At 36.5% G+C, this 19070-nt stretch overlaps 1 protein-coding gene across 4 annotated transcripts in view; it reads left to right on the plus strand.

Annotated features, from left to right (window-relative positions):
• The window catches only part of Rictor (RPTOR independent companion of MTOR complex 2), a 99056-nt gene that overhangs the window by 45378 nt on the left and 34608 nt on the right, over positions 1-19070 (plus strand). For all 4 annotated transcript variants that reach the window (XM_005356592.3, XM_026783705.1, XM_005356593.3 and 1 more), the window contains exons 7-14: positions 3042-3168; positions 5674-5843; positions 12662-12729; positions 13478-13545; positions 16681-16763; positions 17924-18011; positions 18573-18663; positions 18990-19056. In XM_005356592.3, coding sequence (XP_005356649.1) covers positions 3042-3168; positions 5674-5843; positions 12662-12729; positions 13478-13545; positions 16681-16763; positions 17924-18011; positions 18573-18663; positions 18990-19056 — 762 coding nt within the window. The remainder of the gene's footprint in view (positions 1-3041; positions 3169-5673; positions 5844-12661; positions 12730-13477; positions 13546-16680; positions 16764-17923; positions 18012-18572; positions 18664-18989; positions 19057-19070) is intronic.

Here is a 19070-nt window from a genome sequence, read left to right on the forward strand (position 1 = left end):
GGTTTCTCTGTGGTTTTGGAGCCTGTCCTGGAACTAGCTCTTGTAGACCAGGCTGGTCTCGAACTCACAGAGATCCACCTGCCTCTGCCTCCAAAGTGCTGAGAAGCTAGGTTTTCAAACTTGTGAAGGCACATAAAAAGTCTGAGTAATTATCTTTTCTTCTCTTTTACATACCTCATTTATTCAACCTTTTTCTTCAGTGTCTCTGATCTTTTTTTTTCTCTTTTCATCTGGTATTTCTCTCTGGTTTTGTTATACATGTTTTCTGCATAGTTTTGCGACTGGTCAACTGTTCCTGCTCTCCTTTTCATTTAAATTCTACTAGGGCTGGCAAGATGATGGCTCAGTCAATAAAATACTTGCTGCGTAAGCATTAGGACCAGAGTTCATATCTCTAGTAAAAATGTGAATATGGCATAATCCCAGTGCTGCAGAAAGGGTAAGACAGATCCCTGGGGTTCTTGCCCAGCCAGTTTAACTGAGTCACTGGGCTCCAGGTTCAGTGAGAGACCCTGTCTCAAATCATAAGATGAACAGTAACTGAGGAAAACATCCAACATTGACCTCTGGTTTCCACATAGTGGGACCTGTACACATATACATACCCCTTCACATGTACGTATACATAATACTATATATTCTGCTTCTTGCCATGCTAGCTTATCTTTGCTATATTCATATGGAATGTCTTTATTCATAAAATAAGAATTAATAGTATCAGAGATTAATGCTATTAATATTAATAGGAATTTATACTGTCGTTTTTTGTTCTTTGTACCTGTAAGAATTTCATTTGGTGGAATTAGATGCCCTCATTATACTATACCACTAGATAGTGGGAAAGCCAGAATGAGAACTCAGTGTCCAGATTTCTAAAACTACATTGACTAATAGGTGTTAAGTACAACTTGCCTACTTTGGTCCTGCCAACCATTTCTATCTAAGCTGTCATCTTATGACACCATGTATGTAGTATGCAAAATACCACCATTACCACAATTACTGCTTGCTTCTCATTTCCTCCTCTTTCCACCCTCCGTTTACCTTCCAGTCACAACACAAATTTTCCCTTTTTTTCTAAGATCACTGTGTGTATCTGCTTTTAGTCAGTTGTGTGGATCTATTGTCTAGGCTTGCTCCTTGCTTTATGTGTCTCTTCGTGCCAGAAAAGATGGCTATAAATAGTGGCCACAAAGTATCAGACATTGTAGGACTTTTCCTTTATTGAGGTTAGATAAATAAGTGAGGAAAGCATCCTTCAATCTCATTGACTCTGAGAGTTTCTTCGCTTGCATCTCCCTGGACAATATAAACCATAATTTCTATTTATAAAATTTAATTTTATGTGTTTGGTCCATAATCTATTTAATAGATAAAGAATATTTTTAGTAGCCATATAAGATTTTAGGTAAATTTCTTTCTGTATTTGAAATTGTGGGCACAATTTCATTGTTTACATCTTCATTTTCCATGTAAGCAATCTCACTCAAAAAGAGGATTGACTTGGCAAAGAAAATATACTTTATTACTTAGTAGTCTGTTTAATTTGGAAAACTAAATTATCTTAGCTCTTTTAGGAATATATCACATGAAATTTATTTCTAGATAATTCTTTAAATGTTTTTAATTTTTAAAATTATATATATATATGTATATATGTATAGAGGGCAGATGCTATGTGCACATGGTTGCAGGTACAGCAGCCAGAGGTGATGGATTCCCCAGAGTTACAGGTGCTTGTTAACCATCCACAGTAGGTCTTGGGGAATGAGTTTGGGTCCTCCAGAAGAGTAGCTGTACTGGTAACTCCTGATCCATCTTCCAGTTCTTTCCTAGAAGTTCTCTTATGAACACAAGAACTATGTATAACATACCGGCAAAAGTTAAAATATAAGATGTGAGGTTTTTCTCCCCGGGAAGATCATTTTCTTCTACCTCACTACCTTTATCCTCCTTTATTTGGTTAGTGGGAAGAATTGATTAAGAACAACTGGGACACCTTACTTAGAGTCTAGTGATTGGAAATGTTTATCTTATGATTGTGAAATTGAGTTCTTTAATTTCAGTTGAACCGTGTAGTATTACTTATTGCTGCTTACATGACATAAGCTACCTGTGTTACAGCCAGACTGACCAGCACAGATGGTTTCCTTGGTCCTCATAACCTTACCTGAGTGTCTTTCTCTAGTCATCTTGTATCCTGTGTCAGAACACAAATTTTAATTCTTCTAACAGGTTTCTAACTCCAGTAACATCAGGAAAAGTTACTTTTCTCCCTGTCAGAACAAAACTTCTCTTCTTTTCCTTCCCAAGGGTGTTAACTTTGAAATAGTTGATTTACCACATAGTCTGTATTAAACAGTAGTTTGCCACCTGCTTTATTTTCTTCCTGCTTTTTAAACCAAACATAAACGGTCTTGACATATTTCCAGAATTGCAGTTAATGTTATTGACTGTTCATCCTTTGATTTCGGTTTACCCCAAGTTTTATTGCAAGGTATATATACATATGATCTACCTCAGAATTTTGCACACATCAAGAAAAGATTCTGAATTAGTCAGGCTACCTTTTGGCATAGCAACAGGTAGTGACAGCTAAAGAGTTTTGACTGGATGAAGTTCAAATAAGTTTGATCAGGCGGGAGGAATGGAGGTAAGTGTCAGGGACATGGTGATGATGGAGCAGCACAGGTGTGTGTCCACTGAGCAACATTGTGGACACTGAGGAGCTGTGTAAGATGCCACTCCTATTCTGGAGAGACCTAGAATCTTAGAAATAATCTTGTTTAGTAATTAACTTAGTTTTAAATTATTAGAAAATAATCAGGACCATTTCCATAGTAACTACTGTTAATATTTACTGTTGGTTATAATAATAGCAATCTTTATAGTTAAAACAATCCTTTGGGATGTCCATACAAAGCTAAATGTTAAAATTGGTGCCTTGATCTTACAAGAATTTTGTGCCTGAACTATCTCCATCTGAATAAAATAAAATTTTCAATGTAAATGACTTACCTTCTGATTCTTCTCTGTTACAGATGATTACTGTGAATGCTTCCTTGTTTCCTAGTTCTGTGGCCAACTCACTAATTGCAGTTGGAAATGATGGCCTTCAAGAAAGAGACAGAATGGTCCGGGCATGCATCGCCATTATCTGTGAACTAGGTCAGAATTTTCTTGAAGTAATGAAATGTTTTACAAAGTACATATAATATTACCCAATGTCCTTAGAAGAAAAGTGCTATAAAAATAAGAAAATGTTTACTTCTTATAGGAAAGTAGACAATGTGTTATTTGACAATTCAAAATTCATATTATTATTGTGTAAATTTTCAAATTTATTTATTATAAAATTTGATTGTCTTCAATCCAGTAGTAATGAAATCTACTCGTGTAACCTTCTGACATTGATGATACTATGTCTTGATATGGTTTAAAGTAATAGTTTAGAGTGCAAAAAATTAATACTAATAAAACCCTTTGTATTACAGATCAGAGATTAGAGCGAAAAAGGGGAGAGTAGAAACATGAATGTAAATTTATCTGGACTTGAGAGGAAAGTCGGTTGTGAATTATTGTACATGAGTGGTAGCAATAGAGTTTACGTTAAGGAACCAAAAACAAAAAAAGATTGTTGGCAGATCAAACAAGCAAAATAACAAGTATAAAGTAAAATAGTAAACACAAATAATCCCTAAATACCTACTTTAAAAACTTTAAAAGTTCAATTTCATTTGTTATCAGTGGAATATAATTTTAAGTATCAAGAAGTTAATGATTTTTTTTCTATTGCCAAAAGTACAAATTGTGGAGGTCATATTTCTGCTTGGGATAATAAATAAATTAATAAAGTTTAAGTTACAAAGGAAGAGCCACTCTACCACTGAAGACTCAAAGCTAGAGGTCGACATATATTATCTTTCTTAGTTACTTTGTACCTTATTTTTTGAAACAACACAATTAGTAAACATTGTTTAAAATGCTTAACCATATTTTTGATAAAGTAATGAATGAAGTTTAAATACTGGAAAGCTGCTAGTTGTCACTATAAATATATATCAGAAAACTGAATCAAGTGAAGAAGTGATCTATGTGATTACTACTGTGGAATTGTGAAAATTTAAATTTGATATATTTCAGAAATAATCACACTAGAATAAACAAAAGAAATATATAGAAATATGGTGATTTGTGTGGATAAGATGCTTTTGAGTGTGTCAGATTGAGGTTTAAGAAGGTACAGCTAACTTGTAATAAAGAGAGATAATGAAGACAGCGATGACACGGGAGGAAGTACATTAGACCTTCTAACGTAGTTAAGTTCTACATCAAGCAGATTTGGGCGTGGGTGTAACTGTTCAGATATTACTGACCCATACCATTGAAATCTGCACTGTGGTCCTGTGTGATTTTACCTAATTTTAGAAAACAGGACAAAACCTAACTCTAAAGTCCAGAACAAACATGACAGAAACATTGTGAAAAAAAATTGAGGAGAAAGGAAACTTTCTTTTCATATTATTTTATTTTTTTTTGTTTTGTTTTAAAGATTTATTTATTATGTATACAGTGTTATGTCTGTATGTATGCCTGCAGGCCAGAAGAGGGCACCAGATCTCATTACAGGAGGTTGTGAGCCACCATGTGGTTGCTGGGAATTGAACTCAGGACCTTTGGAAGAGCAGTCAGTGCTGTTAACCTCTGAGCCATCTCTCTAGCCCCCTCATATTATTTTTAAAACTATTAACATCACTCATTTTTTTAAGAGAAAAAAACCTTTAAAAAAAGTTACTGATCATATTTTGAAAAACACATTGGCATATCATTAAGAATAAAAACGCTACTGGACATGACAACATATCCCCGTCATCTCAGCCTTGGGAGCCAGAGCTAGTAAGACATCAAATTCAAAACCAGCTTGCAAATATAGCAACACTGTCTCTAAAAAGAGAATAGGTATAATTAGAGAAACATGATGGGATAATATATTTGTGGGGAAAATTGAGTTTATTATCTCAGTGAATTTCAATTTCATGACAGATTGAAACAGATGAAACGTAAGTCATTAAGATGCATCCATGTCTGACCCACATGGTGATAGACACTCAGGACACAGACAGAATAGTGCGTGTGAGCCTGTCTGAGCTCTGTGCTGACTTTTAGGCACTGTTTCCAAAACAAGATCCACAGCAAAAAGCAGAAACTACATGTGAGGAGCAGTCATGGTCTTCAAAGTAAGAGAGAAGTTTTTTATCTTAAAGTCACAAAGGGGTCTGTGTGGATGTATGATTGTATGTCTGTGGTTTTTTTTTTTTTTTGATAAAAGTAAATGATATACACTATTTGAAGCAAATTTTAAAATAACAAATACTATAAAATATTTGAAAAAAATCACTAAAGGGCTAGTGTCTCCACAGTAAAATGTACTCTGAAATTGAAGAAAAATACTAAGTAAAGTAAAGTCTGAAGAATATGACAAAATTGTTCAAAGACATTTTAAAAATCAGGCTTGGGAAAAAGATAGTAAATGACTCTTTAGTGAAATCTTTTACTTGTAAATATAGGTACTAAGAAAGTTTCCAAATCCAAAAGGAAACTTAAGATTTAAGTAAAAGTGTAGGTTTTAAATACTTAATACTATGAATATAATTAGTTTTTCTTTCATTTTAGCACTTCAGAACCCAGAGGTGGTAGCCCTTCGAGGCGGACTAAACACCATCCTGAAAAATGTGATTGATTGCCAATTAAGTCGAATAAATGAGGCCCTCATTACTACAATTTTGCACCTTCTTAATCATCCAAAGACCCGACAGTATGTGCGAGCTGATGTAGAATTAGAGGTAGGCACTTTTAGTGTTTCTAATTTAAAATACAATTCTTAAAAAATAATTAATGTGTGTCAGGGTTTTATTTTGGTGAATGTCTGTGCACCATATGTGTACAGAGCCCACAGAGGCTAGAAGAGGGCGTCGGAACCCCAAGAAATGGAGTTTCAGATGCTTGTAAGGTACCATGTGGGTGCTGGGAATCGAACTTGGGTCCTTTGGAAGAGCAGCCAATGGTCTTAACCCCTGAGCCATCTCTCTAGCCCAAAATATATAAGTTTAAATATATAACCTTACTTTGAAATTTTGAGATTATAGACTCAAGTGCTACATTAATTATCTAACCTGTGTTAGTTTGGTTTATTCTCATTTTGTATAGTTATTTGATTAGTAATAAATTAAAAATGTTATCAGTATTTCAGCAACATGCAAAATAGTTCATTTTGTATTAGCCCTAAGAAGTTTCCTGGGCAAACTAAAGGATGAGTAAAGATTATACTGAGACACCTTCTAATAAGAAATTCAGTGTGTTAATATTGTCTATTTTCTGCTAGTTATGTTCTGTTTATTCATTAAACAATACAAAAGTTTTTTAATATAAGAACCGCTTTGGGACTGAAGAGATGGTTCAGAGGGAAAACTCTTTAACATGTAATTTGACAGCTTGAGTTTGGTCTTGGGACCACGTAAAAGCTGGACATGATTCAATTTTGTGATCCCAGAACTGCCTGGAAGCTCCTGTAGGAAACTCAGGGGCAAAAAATCAGCAAGAAGAATTCTTCCTCAGAAATAAGGTGGAAGAGAGAAGAGACTCCCAAAAGGTGTCCTCCAACCTCCATGTGCACACCATGGCATATGTGTACCTATGCTCACATCATAAGCATATGTACACATACTTATACACATCCTAAATTAAAATACAAAAGGGGAAAAACACTTTGACACTATCTGTAATGAATGTATCTTTTAAAAATATGAATGTACCTTTAAAAATATGTCGTATGTAAAACATTTACTAATTCAGGTGGAATTTTTATACCTAAATTATTGAGGTTACTATATACTTCTTATGATAAGGTGTTATTAACTGAGGATGGCAGCACCTGACTATAATCCTAGCATTCATGAGGCAGAGTAGGAGAAATGGGAGTTGGAGGCCAAACAGGGCTCCTAGTGAGATGATACTGGACAGAGCAGCTATCACAAGTTAGATCTTAAGAGTTGGTTTTGAGGGTAGTACATTATTGTTTGTTGAAGATAGCACCTAAAATAAATTTAAGTCAAGAATTTAAATGAGATATAGAATGCTTACCATTTTCTAATTATCCTTACGATTTTAGGGTAGGAGCGTTAAAATGTTGTGGTTCTGATTTTATTAGGATGTTTCCTCTCCCCTCCCCCACCTCTCTTTCATGTGATCTGGTCTTACTATGATCCCTGAGATGGTCTCCAGATCGTAGACTCCCACCTCAGCTTGCCATGTAGGTGGACTGTAGTCAGCACCAGCATTCTTGCCATTGGGACTATTTTTAGAACGTTACAGATGATGAAACTTCATCAGACTATCATTACTAACAAATGTAATAAACATAATAGTCTCTTAGTGATTTTTAAATGTATTATTCATTGGAGTCCTATGCCAATGGGTATTACTGATCTTTCATAGAATACTTAGCTTTAATTTTTATCAAGTTGAACAATTACTATTAAAAATTGAAGATGTTTTTATTTCAAGAGAGGAGATGACTCAAGGTATTAGCATAGGCTTTTTAAATTCTATACATTATAAAGCAAACTAGCAAACCTTTATGTAAATGAAAATAACCTGTGAAGATGATGATATATTTTTAAATAAATTCTTATATTTTATGCTTGCAGCCATACACATTTTTTTTCCCTTAATAAGATGTCACCCCAGTGACACAAAGCCTGAGAGGGTCGACTTTAGGCTGTACAGGTTCTGTTAGATGATGAGAATATAGTTCCCTCAAGAACATACTATATTAGGTGTGAATTTATCGCATGATCTTGCTAACTTTGTGGCTTTAGGCAAGTTATTTAGTTTTTCTTGACTTAAATTTTTCTTTTTTTTAATTAAACTATCTTTTTTCATTATACATACAAATCCAAGTTCCCACTCCTTCGCCTCCTCCCTTTCCTCCACTTACCCTCCCATCCACTCCTCAGCCAGGGTAAGGCACATTTTTTGGGGAAGGTCCAAGGCCCTCCTTATTATACCTAGGCTGAGCCAGGTATAATACAAAGAGAGTAGGTTCCCAAAAAGCCAGTACAAGCAGTAGGGATAAATCCTGGTGCCACTGCCAGTGGCTCCTCAGTCTGCCCCAGCCATACAACTGTCAACCACATTCAGAGGGACTAGTTTGGTCCTATGCTTGTTCTTTCAACCAGTCCGGCTGATGTTGCTAAGCTCCCATTAGCTCAGGTAGACTGTTTCAGTGCATGTCTCCACCATGGTCTGGACCTCTTTGCTCATATTCTCACTCTGCCCACTCTTCAACTGGACTTTGGGAGCTCACTCCAGTGCTCCGCTAGGTCTCTGCCTGTAGTAATAGGGGCGGCGGGACCCCAGCACCCCAGCCGCACCCCGGCCGCCTCAGGCTAGATTATGCCCCGAAATAATTACACGGACACTATACTCTTTTAAACACTGCTTGACCCATTCTCTTCTAGGCTAATTCTCACATATTAATTTAGCCCATTTCTAATCATCTGTGTGTAGCACCCCAAGGTGCGCCTACCGGGAAGATTCTAGCCTGTGTCCATCCTGGGTTGGAGCTTCATCACGTGTGCCTCAGAGAGCAGAGCTCTCGCCTCTGCCCGCAAGAGTGGAGCATCGTGTCTCTCTGAGGCGTCTGCCCCTGAGAGGAGAGCTGTCGAGTCTCTGAGCTCACTTCCTCTTCCTCCCAGCATTCTGTTCTGTTTACTCCTCCCATCTACGTTCTAACCTATCAGGGCAAGCAGCTTCTTTATTTAATCAACCAATGACCTTCCTCCATCATCTGCCTCTCTTTCCATCAGTTGCTGGATGAAGGTTCTGTGGTGATATTTAAGATATTCATCAGTTTGACTACAGGGCAAGGCCAGTTCGGGCCCCCTCTCCTCTATTGCTTAGGGTCTTAGCTGGGGTCATCCTTGTGGATTCCTGGAAATTTCTCTAGAGCCAGGTAGGTTTCTTTGCTAACCCAGTAATGGCTCCCTCAATCAAGATCTCTTTCCTTGCTCTCATCTCTGTCCTTACTCTATCTCCACTATCCTGTTCCCTCAAGTTCTCCTTGCCCCTCCCCTTCTCCTCTCCTTTTCCCCTTCTATCCAGCCTTCCTCCCCTACCTCCATGTTCCCAATTTTGTCAGGTGATCTTGTCTATTTCAACTTTCCAGGTGGTTTTATATATTTTTTTTCTTAGGGTTCACCTTGTTACTTAGCTTCTCTAGATTCATGAACTATAGGCTCAATATCTTTTGTTTATAGCTAGTATCCACTTATGAGTGAGTACATAGTGCATCTTTTTGGGTCTGGGTTATATCACTCAGGATGGTGTTTTCTAGTTCCACCCATTTGCATGTACAATTCAAGATGTCATTGCTTTTTATTGCTGAGAGTACTCTAACATGTAAGTATGCCACATTTTCTTTATCCATTCTTTAGCTGAGGTGCATCTGGGTTGTTTCCAGGTTCTGGCTATTACAAATAATGCTGCTATGAACATAGTTGAACAAGGCTGTCTACTCTCTCCATATCTCGTCAGCATAGTTCTTGACGTTCTGGGTATAGCAATAAGACAACAAAAGGAGATCAACAGGATTCAAATTAGGAAGGAAAAAGTCAAACTTCTGTTATTTGCAGATGATAAGATTGTGGCAGGATACAAGATCAACTCCAAAAAAATCAGTTGCCTTTCTATACACTAAGGATATGGAAGCAGAGAGGGAAATTAGAGAAGCATCATCTTTCACGATAGCCACAAATAGCATAAAATATCTTGGGGGTAACTCTGACCAAGGATGTGAAAGATCTATTTGACAAGAACTTTAAGTCTTTGAAGAAAGAAATTGAAGAGGACACCAGAAAATGGAAGGATCTCAGATACCATCTTAATCCTGTCAGAATGGCTAAGATCAAGAGCACTAATGATAGCTTATACTGGAGAGGATGTAGAGTAAGGGGAACACTCATCCATTGCTGGTGAGATTGCAAACTTGTACAACCTTTGGCTATCAGCATGACTGTTTCTCAGAAAATTGGGAATCAACCTACCTCAGGATGGAGCAATTCTCCTCTTGGGCATATACCCCAAAGATGCTCAATCATACTACGAAGACATCTACTTATATTTTTCATAGGTAAAATGAAGGCCGTGGTTTTCAGAGTTAAAAAATATTTTGAAATTTCAGTGTTCTAAATAACAAATCTTAATAATAACTGTAGTACTTTTCATCCATCCAAGTTTACATTTAGCTATATGCATTTCCTCTTTTTTCTGCTCTACATAAGTATGTTGCATAGTTCTTCCTGTGTAGTACATGCCAGTTTTCTTGGCTGGCTATCACTGTCCTCTGTCTTCATCACTGTGTCTTTATCATGGATTCAGTTAGGAGAATGTAATCTTTTCATTCATCATATCATTTTTTCATTTTAAATCAATGCCTTTTCTTTTCTATAAAGAACTACCGATAGTACCCTTTTCTCTGCTACCAGACATCATCTTCCTCCTGTTAAAAATAGATGAGTGGCTCACTAAGTTTTTAGTTTACCCTGATATTCATTTGTAGTGAATTTATACAAGTTATCATGGAAGTGTTTACTTTTTCCTAGGCAGTTTCCTACTCAGGGTATATTTGAAGGGGAAATTCACATACACTCTACTTGAGATCAGAAAACTCAAGAGCTTTTGGTGGGTGTGCTAAAGTAACAAACTGGATAATTTGTAACTAATCTGTTCTTGACTTTTACCAGATTCTCAAAGTTATTGGAATAAAGGTCTCAGTTTAGCATGCAAAATATTGTCTTTAAAATAACATTCTTGGGATGGTGTATTGCCTTTAATCCCAGTACTTGGGAGACAGAGGCAAGCATAATTTTCTGAGTTCTAGACCACCCTGTTCTACATAGTGAATTCCAGATTAAGCAAGGCTACGTAATGAGACCCTGTTTTTTTGTTTTTGTTTTTTTTAAAAAAAAAAAAAAAAGAAGAAGAAGAAGAAGAAAAAAAAATCCAATCCTTTTGACTGGAAAGGTAGTTCCATGGTTAGAGCCATCCGCTCTTCCAGAGTCCCAGTTTGAGTGTCAGCAAACAGCTCTTGTAACTCCAGCTCCAGGGACACCTGCCTCCTTGGCCTCTGTGGACACCCACACTCATGCACATGCAGTCACAACACGCACACATAGTGAAAAATACTAGAAAGGAATCTTTTAAAACCCTGTTCTCATTGCTAAGGAGTAAAAAAAAAAATACCTACGTTCTGTTGAAAGCACTGGCAGAACATACTAGGATGTCAGAACAGATAGACCTAGTGTTACTGGAATTGCAGTATAACTGCCTTGGAGTAGAATGATTAGCTGCTTTCATTTATCTGCATAAAAGAAAAGATGAACCACCTCTAGTGGGAGATAACATCAGGTAGATCTTTTATAAAATGACTGTGAACATTCATTTAGAGTTGTCTAGTCATGGACTGGCTGGCTCAATGTATGAAGTGCTTGGTACAAGCACAGGGACTGAAATTGGCATCTCCAATACCCAATGAACAACTGGATATGGTGAAATGTGCCAGAGACAGATGGGTCCCAGGGGCACAGTACCTTATGGACTAGCGTAAACAATGATCTCTAGGTTCAGTGGGAGACTATATCAGAAAATATGGTGGAAAAGCGTGTGTGCTTGGACAGACAGTTCAGCTCCCAACATACATGATTTCTATTCTACAAAAAAACATCACATTACTGAAAACTCAAAAGAAAAAATTCTTAGTACTTGCTTAGGCATAATCCAAATAGAAAAGAGTTTAAGTAAACCATGCTTAATTTGTTCTGGAAAACAATTGTAAGTGAAAATATGATAACTTTTGTCCTATAATTAGACATACAAAATGAGTCAAATGAAATTTCTAGTGTGAAAAATAGATCTAGAAGTCAGGATTCTGTGAAATTCCAATTTTATTGCGGACAAGGAGATGTCAATAGGAAACTGAAAATAACCAGAGTAAATCACAGAGAGGGTGAGTGGCACCCGGGACACAGAACATCAGCACAACAGTTCAGTCCTTAGGGAGGAGAGAGAAGATTAATAGAAAGCAAGGATCCACAGAAACAATGACTAAAATTTAGCTTCTAGATTTAACTACATTTTTCAAATAGAATGTAAAAGAAAATAAGTTGTTAGACACTCCATCATAAGACTGCTAAATCCAGATTTCATAAACTCAAGAACAACTTGAGGAGAAGAAGAAACCAACAAAAAGACACGTGACTTCAAAAGAACCTTTGACACTTGGTTTCTCAATAGTCAATGGAAACGGGTGTATTTGGTAATCATATTGGGTGCTGAAGGAAGATGACTGCCAACCCAACAGAGAAACACATTTATGCCTGTGTCTGCTTTGTTTCATAGATACATATTATACCTTAATTTATGAACTAAAAATTCAGTAAATGTACCTAAAATCACGCTGCATTTTTTAAATGAATTTGAAGATTAAATAACTAAAACAGCTAATCCTCTTAAAGACACAGAGGAATGAAATTAATTTTGTGTTATAGAAAGAATGCCTTTTATAATAAAAATTGCTTCTGTTTCTATTTCCTTTTCTAATTAGCGAATTTTAGCACCCTATACTGATTTCCACTACAGACACAGTCCAGATACAGCTGAAGGACAGCTCAAGTAAGTACCATGAGTTTCTGCTAGGGCGTGTGGTATCTGTGTACTTATATTAAGTGCTATGTTTACACTGATAGTGTACAGTGCTAGGGAGTGGGAGTATACGTGAATGTCCTATCTCAGGGCTTACATTGTACTCTCTGAGTTACATAGTATACACTAAAGGAAGGCTTTGAGAAATTTAAATGTTAATTCGTGATCTTCACATTGATACAGCACTGGATTCCTTTGATTTAGTAATTGTTTGATGACTGCAGATTACTGAGCCTGCTGTGTAGAAAAGCGGAAGAGAATGCTGGTTGACAAGCTTCTGTGGTGGGCGTGGGCTCATCCTTGCTGCACAGATGCTCATTCAGCTGGCTGTGCTCTCGTGCTCATTTGAAGCCCAGCAAAGAGCAGTTTTCAGAAGGATCAAGATTTCTAACTTAGTTATAAATCATGGTGTAGATTTTATTTTTATTCATTAATTTATTTGTGCCTTTCTGTGTTATCTCTGACTAGCCAGGAAACTGCTGTGTAGCCCAGTCTGACCTTGAACCTACAGCAGTTCTCCTGTCTGTCTCCTGAGCTCTGAGATCATATTGTCAATTTAAAATTGAAAATCAATTTATACTAATAGTTGACTAATTGTAGAGTAATCTGCTCTTTTTCTAAACATCTTGTTTTGATTTCAAACATAAATACTTTAATGAAACTCACCTCCTTTTTTCTCTTGTGTCTTTACTAATTCCCCATCCCCACCCTCCTACAGAGAAGACAGAGAGGCACGATTTCTAGCCAGTAAAATGGGAATCATTGCGACATTCCGCTCATGGGCAGGTAGGTTCTGTATGTTGCTCAGTGACGTCAAAGAATAGACCATAATTGGTTTTTCAAATGTTTAATTGTTGTAGCATCTAATTTAAATACAAATGTAGTTTTACATTTATGGTATTATAACCAAGGAGATTTACACAAAATGATTAAAACACAATGAAGAAAGTTTATAATAAGTAGCATATTCCATTCTGTATATACACATTCATTGTACTTGCAAGACTGTGCTATTGATTACCTGGACATTTTAAGAAAAATCCAGCATGATCTACATTCCTGAAGAAGACTCCCAAAGTAAAAGACAAAACTCGTGTATCATGTATTGCTGAAGCTTCTTACTTAAAATCGTTTAGTAATGTAATAAGTAGTAGGTATGTTAGGCAGAGTATTAGGAGTCTCAAACATTGTTGTTCCTTGTTTTGAACCCAGGGCTTTGTGCCTGATAAGCAAGAGCTCTATTCCTGAGCCTCATAACCAGCTCACCAGAGTTCTTTAATGTCGGGTTATAAATGTTTCCTCTTTCTCTGAAGTAAAAAATATTTTTTCATAAAGTAATATGGCCATTGACTTTATTTTCTGGCAATGATTACCTTCTTAGGTTCACAGTATTCCTGCAAAGAGAGCTTGTAAAGGAACGTTAGCCTAAGCAGAACAAAGAAACTTCTTTAATACTGCTGTGTACTAAGTAACCCTATCTTACGAATATCTTTTCTATACAAATGTTTATCCTAGCCACTGGGCTTTCGCTAGTGTGTCTAGTGTGCTTCTGCCATCTTAGTACCTCAGTGAAAACCTTGCCTTATCTGTTATGCTTACCTTCATGGACAGCTGAAAGGTTGTGTGTGAATGTAAGAGTAAATAATAATAATTTTCATACTTATTCTAATTTATTTTTTATTTCCAAAACTAAATGCTAATAAGTATGTGATTTATTTTAAAATTAAGGTTTATGTAGTTTTTACTTCTGGAAGCTGAAATGTTCAAGAACGTGGCATTAACCTCACATGGCGAAAATGACAGACTGCAAGCTCCAGACTTTGCTCTCGTAGAGTTAGTTTTGGGGATTTGTTAGGATGACCTCATCTAATCCCCAGTCACCTCTCAGAAACCATCAGTGTGCATTTGGGGACTGGGTTTCTGGCATGTGATCATTGAGGTCCCTCAAGGCTGAAAGTATAGAGCAGTGCATCCTAGTCCCCAGGTCCTCTTTAACAGACACAGCTTAGGTCCTCCTGCTAAGGAGGATGGTGCTGTTTTCTGCCATTAAGTGTCCTCTGTTATCTCCAGCTTAACCGCTGTCAGTGCTGTTTTTGTTTTTCCGAAACATATTGATTGCACTGTGCTTTAACTACCAAGATGACCTAACTGCTCACTCCTCGGCCTTCCTTCTAGACTATTGTTGTCAGTCTCTGTTTAAAATTCACCTCATACGTTCTTACTAAGTGACTTTCTCCCAATGCCCTTAAATATTGACTTGTGACTAGAAACTTTAAAAGTTAGATGCTTTCTACCTTTTGTTGAACGATGAAAATAGTAGCATTTCAAGTTCCCACCTTCAAAATATTTTTCGAACAGAAGCATTTTCCTAAATAGTGTTTAGGTTCTGTGGCAGTATTTATGAATAAAGTTCTGCAGTGTTAACATGATGACAAGTTTCAAGTTCCACATAACTGATGGGATGGTAACTTCAGCAGCACAGATTTTCCCCAAGTGTCAACAGCCTTTCTCCTGTGTTAGCAGAAAAGAAGGTTTATACCCCTTATCATAATCCCTGGCTTCTCAAGGTGTGAGAAGTGCTCTTCAAGAACTTAAGCACTTAATTCTGCTTACTATGTTTAACTTGAACTTTGTTTCTAAGTCTAAAGAGAAATTATAACTTATTCATGCATATGGACATACAAATCAAACATCCTTAATATGAAATCCAAATTGCTTCAATAGCTGAGATTTTTTTTTTGAGTGGTGACATAAATAGAAAATTTTACATGTGATCTCATGTGATTAGTTACAGTTAACACAAGAACATTTGTCGTCAGGATATGTATATAAAGTATATATGAAGCATAAATGACTTTATGTTGGGTCCATACCTGAGTTATCCAATGACAAACGTGCAGGTATTCTGAAGTTTGAAAGAAAAAAATCAGAATTTGAAACATATCTGGTTCTAAGAATTTTTGTTAATGGTTGCTTAGCCATTGTAGTGGTGACAGAGAGCTTTAGAGTCCTGTGCAACTACCCTAACATTTTACTACAAAACATTTGGAAGAATTTTGAAAACTGCTGTGGTTAGCATGTATTCTTACTATGTAGATTTTGTATCTGTCTCCACTATCTGCTTGTCTGTCTGTCCCTATGTGTCTCCATCATTCCATTTAAGTTTCTGTGATGTACTGTGAAGAAGCTTGCAGATGCCAGCGTTCTTTAGTCCTGGAAAAGGTGCACATGCACACTCTGGTTAGCTGCTCAGTACAAATGTTCTCTTGTGCACTGCCATCAGCCTATGTGAGTTCAGTTGCTCTGCATCCTTTTCAGTGTTTGCTGTTGTCATCCCCAGTGTTAACTATTTTAGTGTAGTGGTCTCTCTGATACAATTTGCATTTCATGAAAATTAATGATACTGAACATTTTATGCTTGCTTATCACCTATTTACATATCTTTTGTGACATAAAATTTTAGTATGTTCAAAATTCTGCAACTTAAACTCTTTGATCAGTGAATTTAGAATATGTTACTCATTTTCATATATGCATTCAACTGATCTTAGAAATATATTTGACAAATGTCATATGGGTTTGTTTTTTTTTCCTGTAGTCTGAGGAGTATTCGATAGGGAAAATACTGCTGTTTTTCTTTCTCATGTTCTTACTTCCAGAGAGGTATTCATGTATATACCTTGGTGTTCATCAGTTTCTAGATAGGAAATAGAAATTGATGAGGAATTTAGGTGATGAAGTTAATGACAATTTCCAATCAGTGGGGATTGTCAGAGAATACTTGGTATCCTTTAGTTAGATGATATCAATTAGAGTAGCCAAGTAGTATAATTTAACTTGAAAGATAATCACAAATTTTATATCATGATATATTATTGTAGAATTTCTTTCTTATTTTTTTTTAACTTTTATCCTCCTTAGGTATTATTAATTTATGTAAACCTGGGAACTCTGGGATCCAGTCCCTAATTGGAGTACTTTGCATACCAAATATGGAAATAAGGGTAAGTAACAGTTACTGTAATTCTTATATGCCTGGACTCTTAAAAGTTACATTAGTGACTGAAGAGAAGGCTTCTTATTAAGAGTGAGCTGTGTCCTGCTCTTGTGGAAGATTCAGGCTGGGCTTCCAGCACACCTGTCATAGCTACCTGTGATTGCAGTTCCACTAAAGTCTAATGCCACTGGTCTCTACAGTCATCTGCACTTACCTCAAGCTGGTAACTTTTAGTTTAGAGCATGTACAGCACATGACTACATAATAGTAATATATGGATCATTTAAAATACTGTTGGGAGTGACAATTCTATTAAAACTTGAGTTGAAATTATTAAAACAATGCAAGTGAAACAGAAGAACATTTTTATTTTAAAGAATCAAACCTAGAAATATATGTAACAAAAAGTAGATGTATATTTATGTGGTCATGCTTTGTAATTTTGTTATTATGTTTTTATTTCCAAGATGGTGACTGTCACTAAAACTAAGTTATTTATGTCTTGATTTATTAGATATTTTCATAAATGGTTATAATTAAGACCTTTATTTATAGTAAGTAGCTAAAAACAAATTGAATGTAGAGGGAAAAAAATATATTAACTCTTAAGTTCTCTTTTCCCTTAAATGTTTTTGTTTTAATTTTGTTTCTCTGTTTTACCTCCTAGTTGGTTTTCTTTAAATGAACCATACCTGTAGCTGAACAAGCTTGTGAGAAAACCGTGGCTAGGCATTCCTTGCTGACAGTGTGAAATAAAATGCACTAGACCATGGAAGTGGGAGGTGTGCTTATAAACGAACACATCTCGAGCAAGGAACAAAAGGAGCAACTTGGTTGACCCTTTTTGGGGTGTTGGGAATCAAACCTTGGGACATTGTAGACAAGTAGTTTGCCACTGAGCACACCCCTGCTCATCTACTGACTTCCTGGGCGTGGAAAGAACTGAAATCTGTTTTCAGATTTGCACAATGGTGATAAGGAAACACTTTCTTGGAAAAAAATTGACATATTAAATATTTAGTAATTATCCCTTCCCTAATATAATCTTGATAGAATGTGATAGGTATGTTTTTATTAATTTTGTCATTTTTTGAACATGATCTTTTAAAAGTCAGTAAAAAACTTTTGTAGAAATAAGTGAACTGTATTTTGTATTTGCTCTTCTAGCGAGGTCTGCTTGAAGTGCTCTATGATATATTTCGTCTCCCTCTACCTGTTGTGACAGATGAGTTCATAGAAGCCCTGCTCAGTGTAGGTGAGTACTAACACCTGCACTGGGATCTGTTGCTTATGGGAACTTTTAAATGACTTGATGGAAATAAACGACAAATTGGTGAAATACTAATTTGAACATCACTTTCTCTTCTTTCGTAAAGTTAGACATTATCTGACTCATAAAGTTACAGCTGCTATGCCATGTGTGTGTTGCATGTGAGTGTGCAGGTATGCTCACTCCATATGGGGCTTCTTCCTCTGTCACTCCCTTATTGTTTTGAGATAGAGTCTCAGTGAACCAGGGCCTGATTGTTTCAGCTAGTCTGGCTGCCCTTGAGCTCTCCAGATCTGCCTGTCTCCACTCCCATATGCCACTGTCATAGGCACACACACTACTTGACAAGCACAGACATTATAGAAATGTCCACATAACAGGCCCAAGTAACCACCCCTTTGCCAGTCATGACAGTCTCTACCACTCCACAAGCAGATTATTTTTAAAACCCCCTTGAAGTTTTCTGTAGCCTGGATAGCTGATAGTCCAACACTCATCTTATTCACTGTTACATAATCTGGTAACTACCTATTTTAACTCTTTTAGATCCAGGAAGGTTCCAGGACAGTTGGAGGCTTTCAGATGGCTTTGTGGCAGCTGAAGCAAAAACTATTCTTCCCCATCGTGCTAGATCCAGGTAGAATATAGATATAAAAATGATTCATTTATTACCATTACTGTTTTGGGGTTTTTTTGGTTTTTTTAATATTTATTTATTTTATTTATTTATTATGTATACAATAGTCTATCTGTGTGTATGTATGCAGGCCAGAAGAGGGCACCAGACCTCATTACAGATCTTACAGATGGTTGTGAGCCACCATGTGGTTGCCGGGAATTGAACTCAGGAACTTTGGAAGAGCAGGCAATGCTCTTAACCACTGAGCCATCTCTCCAGCCCCCACCGTTACTGTTTTTATGTTATGTAGAACATGTAAATTTTTTATATGCTTTTATTTCTAGACCAGACCTCATGGACAATTACTTGGCACTGATACTTTCTGCATTTATTCGTAATGGACTTTTAGAGGTAATGTTTCCACA

Source organism: Microtus ochrogaster, chromosome 19, assembly GCF_000317375.1.
Source record: "Microtus ochrogaster isolate Prairie Vole_2 chromosome 19, MicOch1.0, whole genome shotgun sequence".
NCBI classification, from domain to species: domain Eukaryota; kingdom Metazoa; phylum Chordata; class Mammalia; order Rodentia; family Cricetidae; genus Microtus; species Microtus ochrogaster.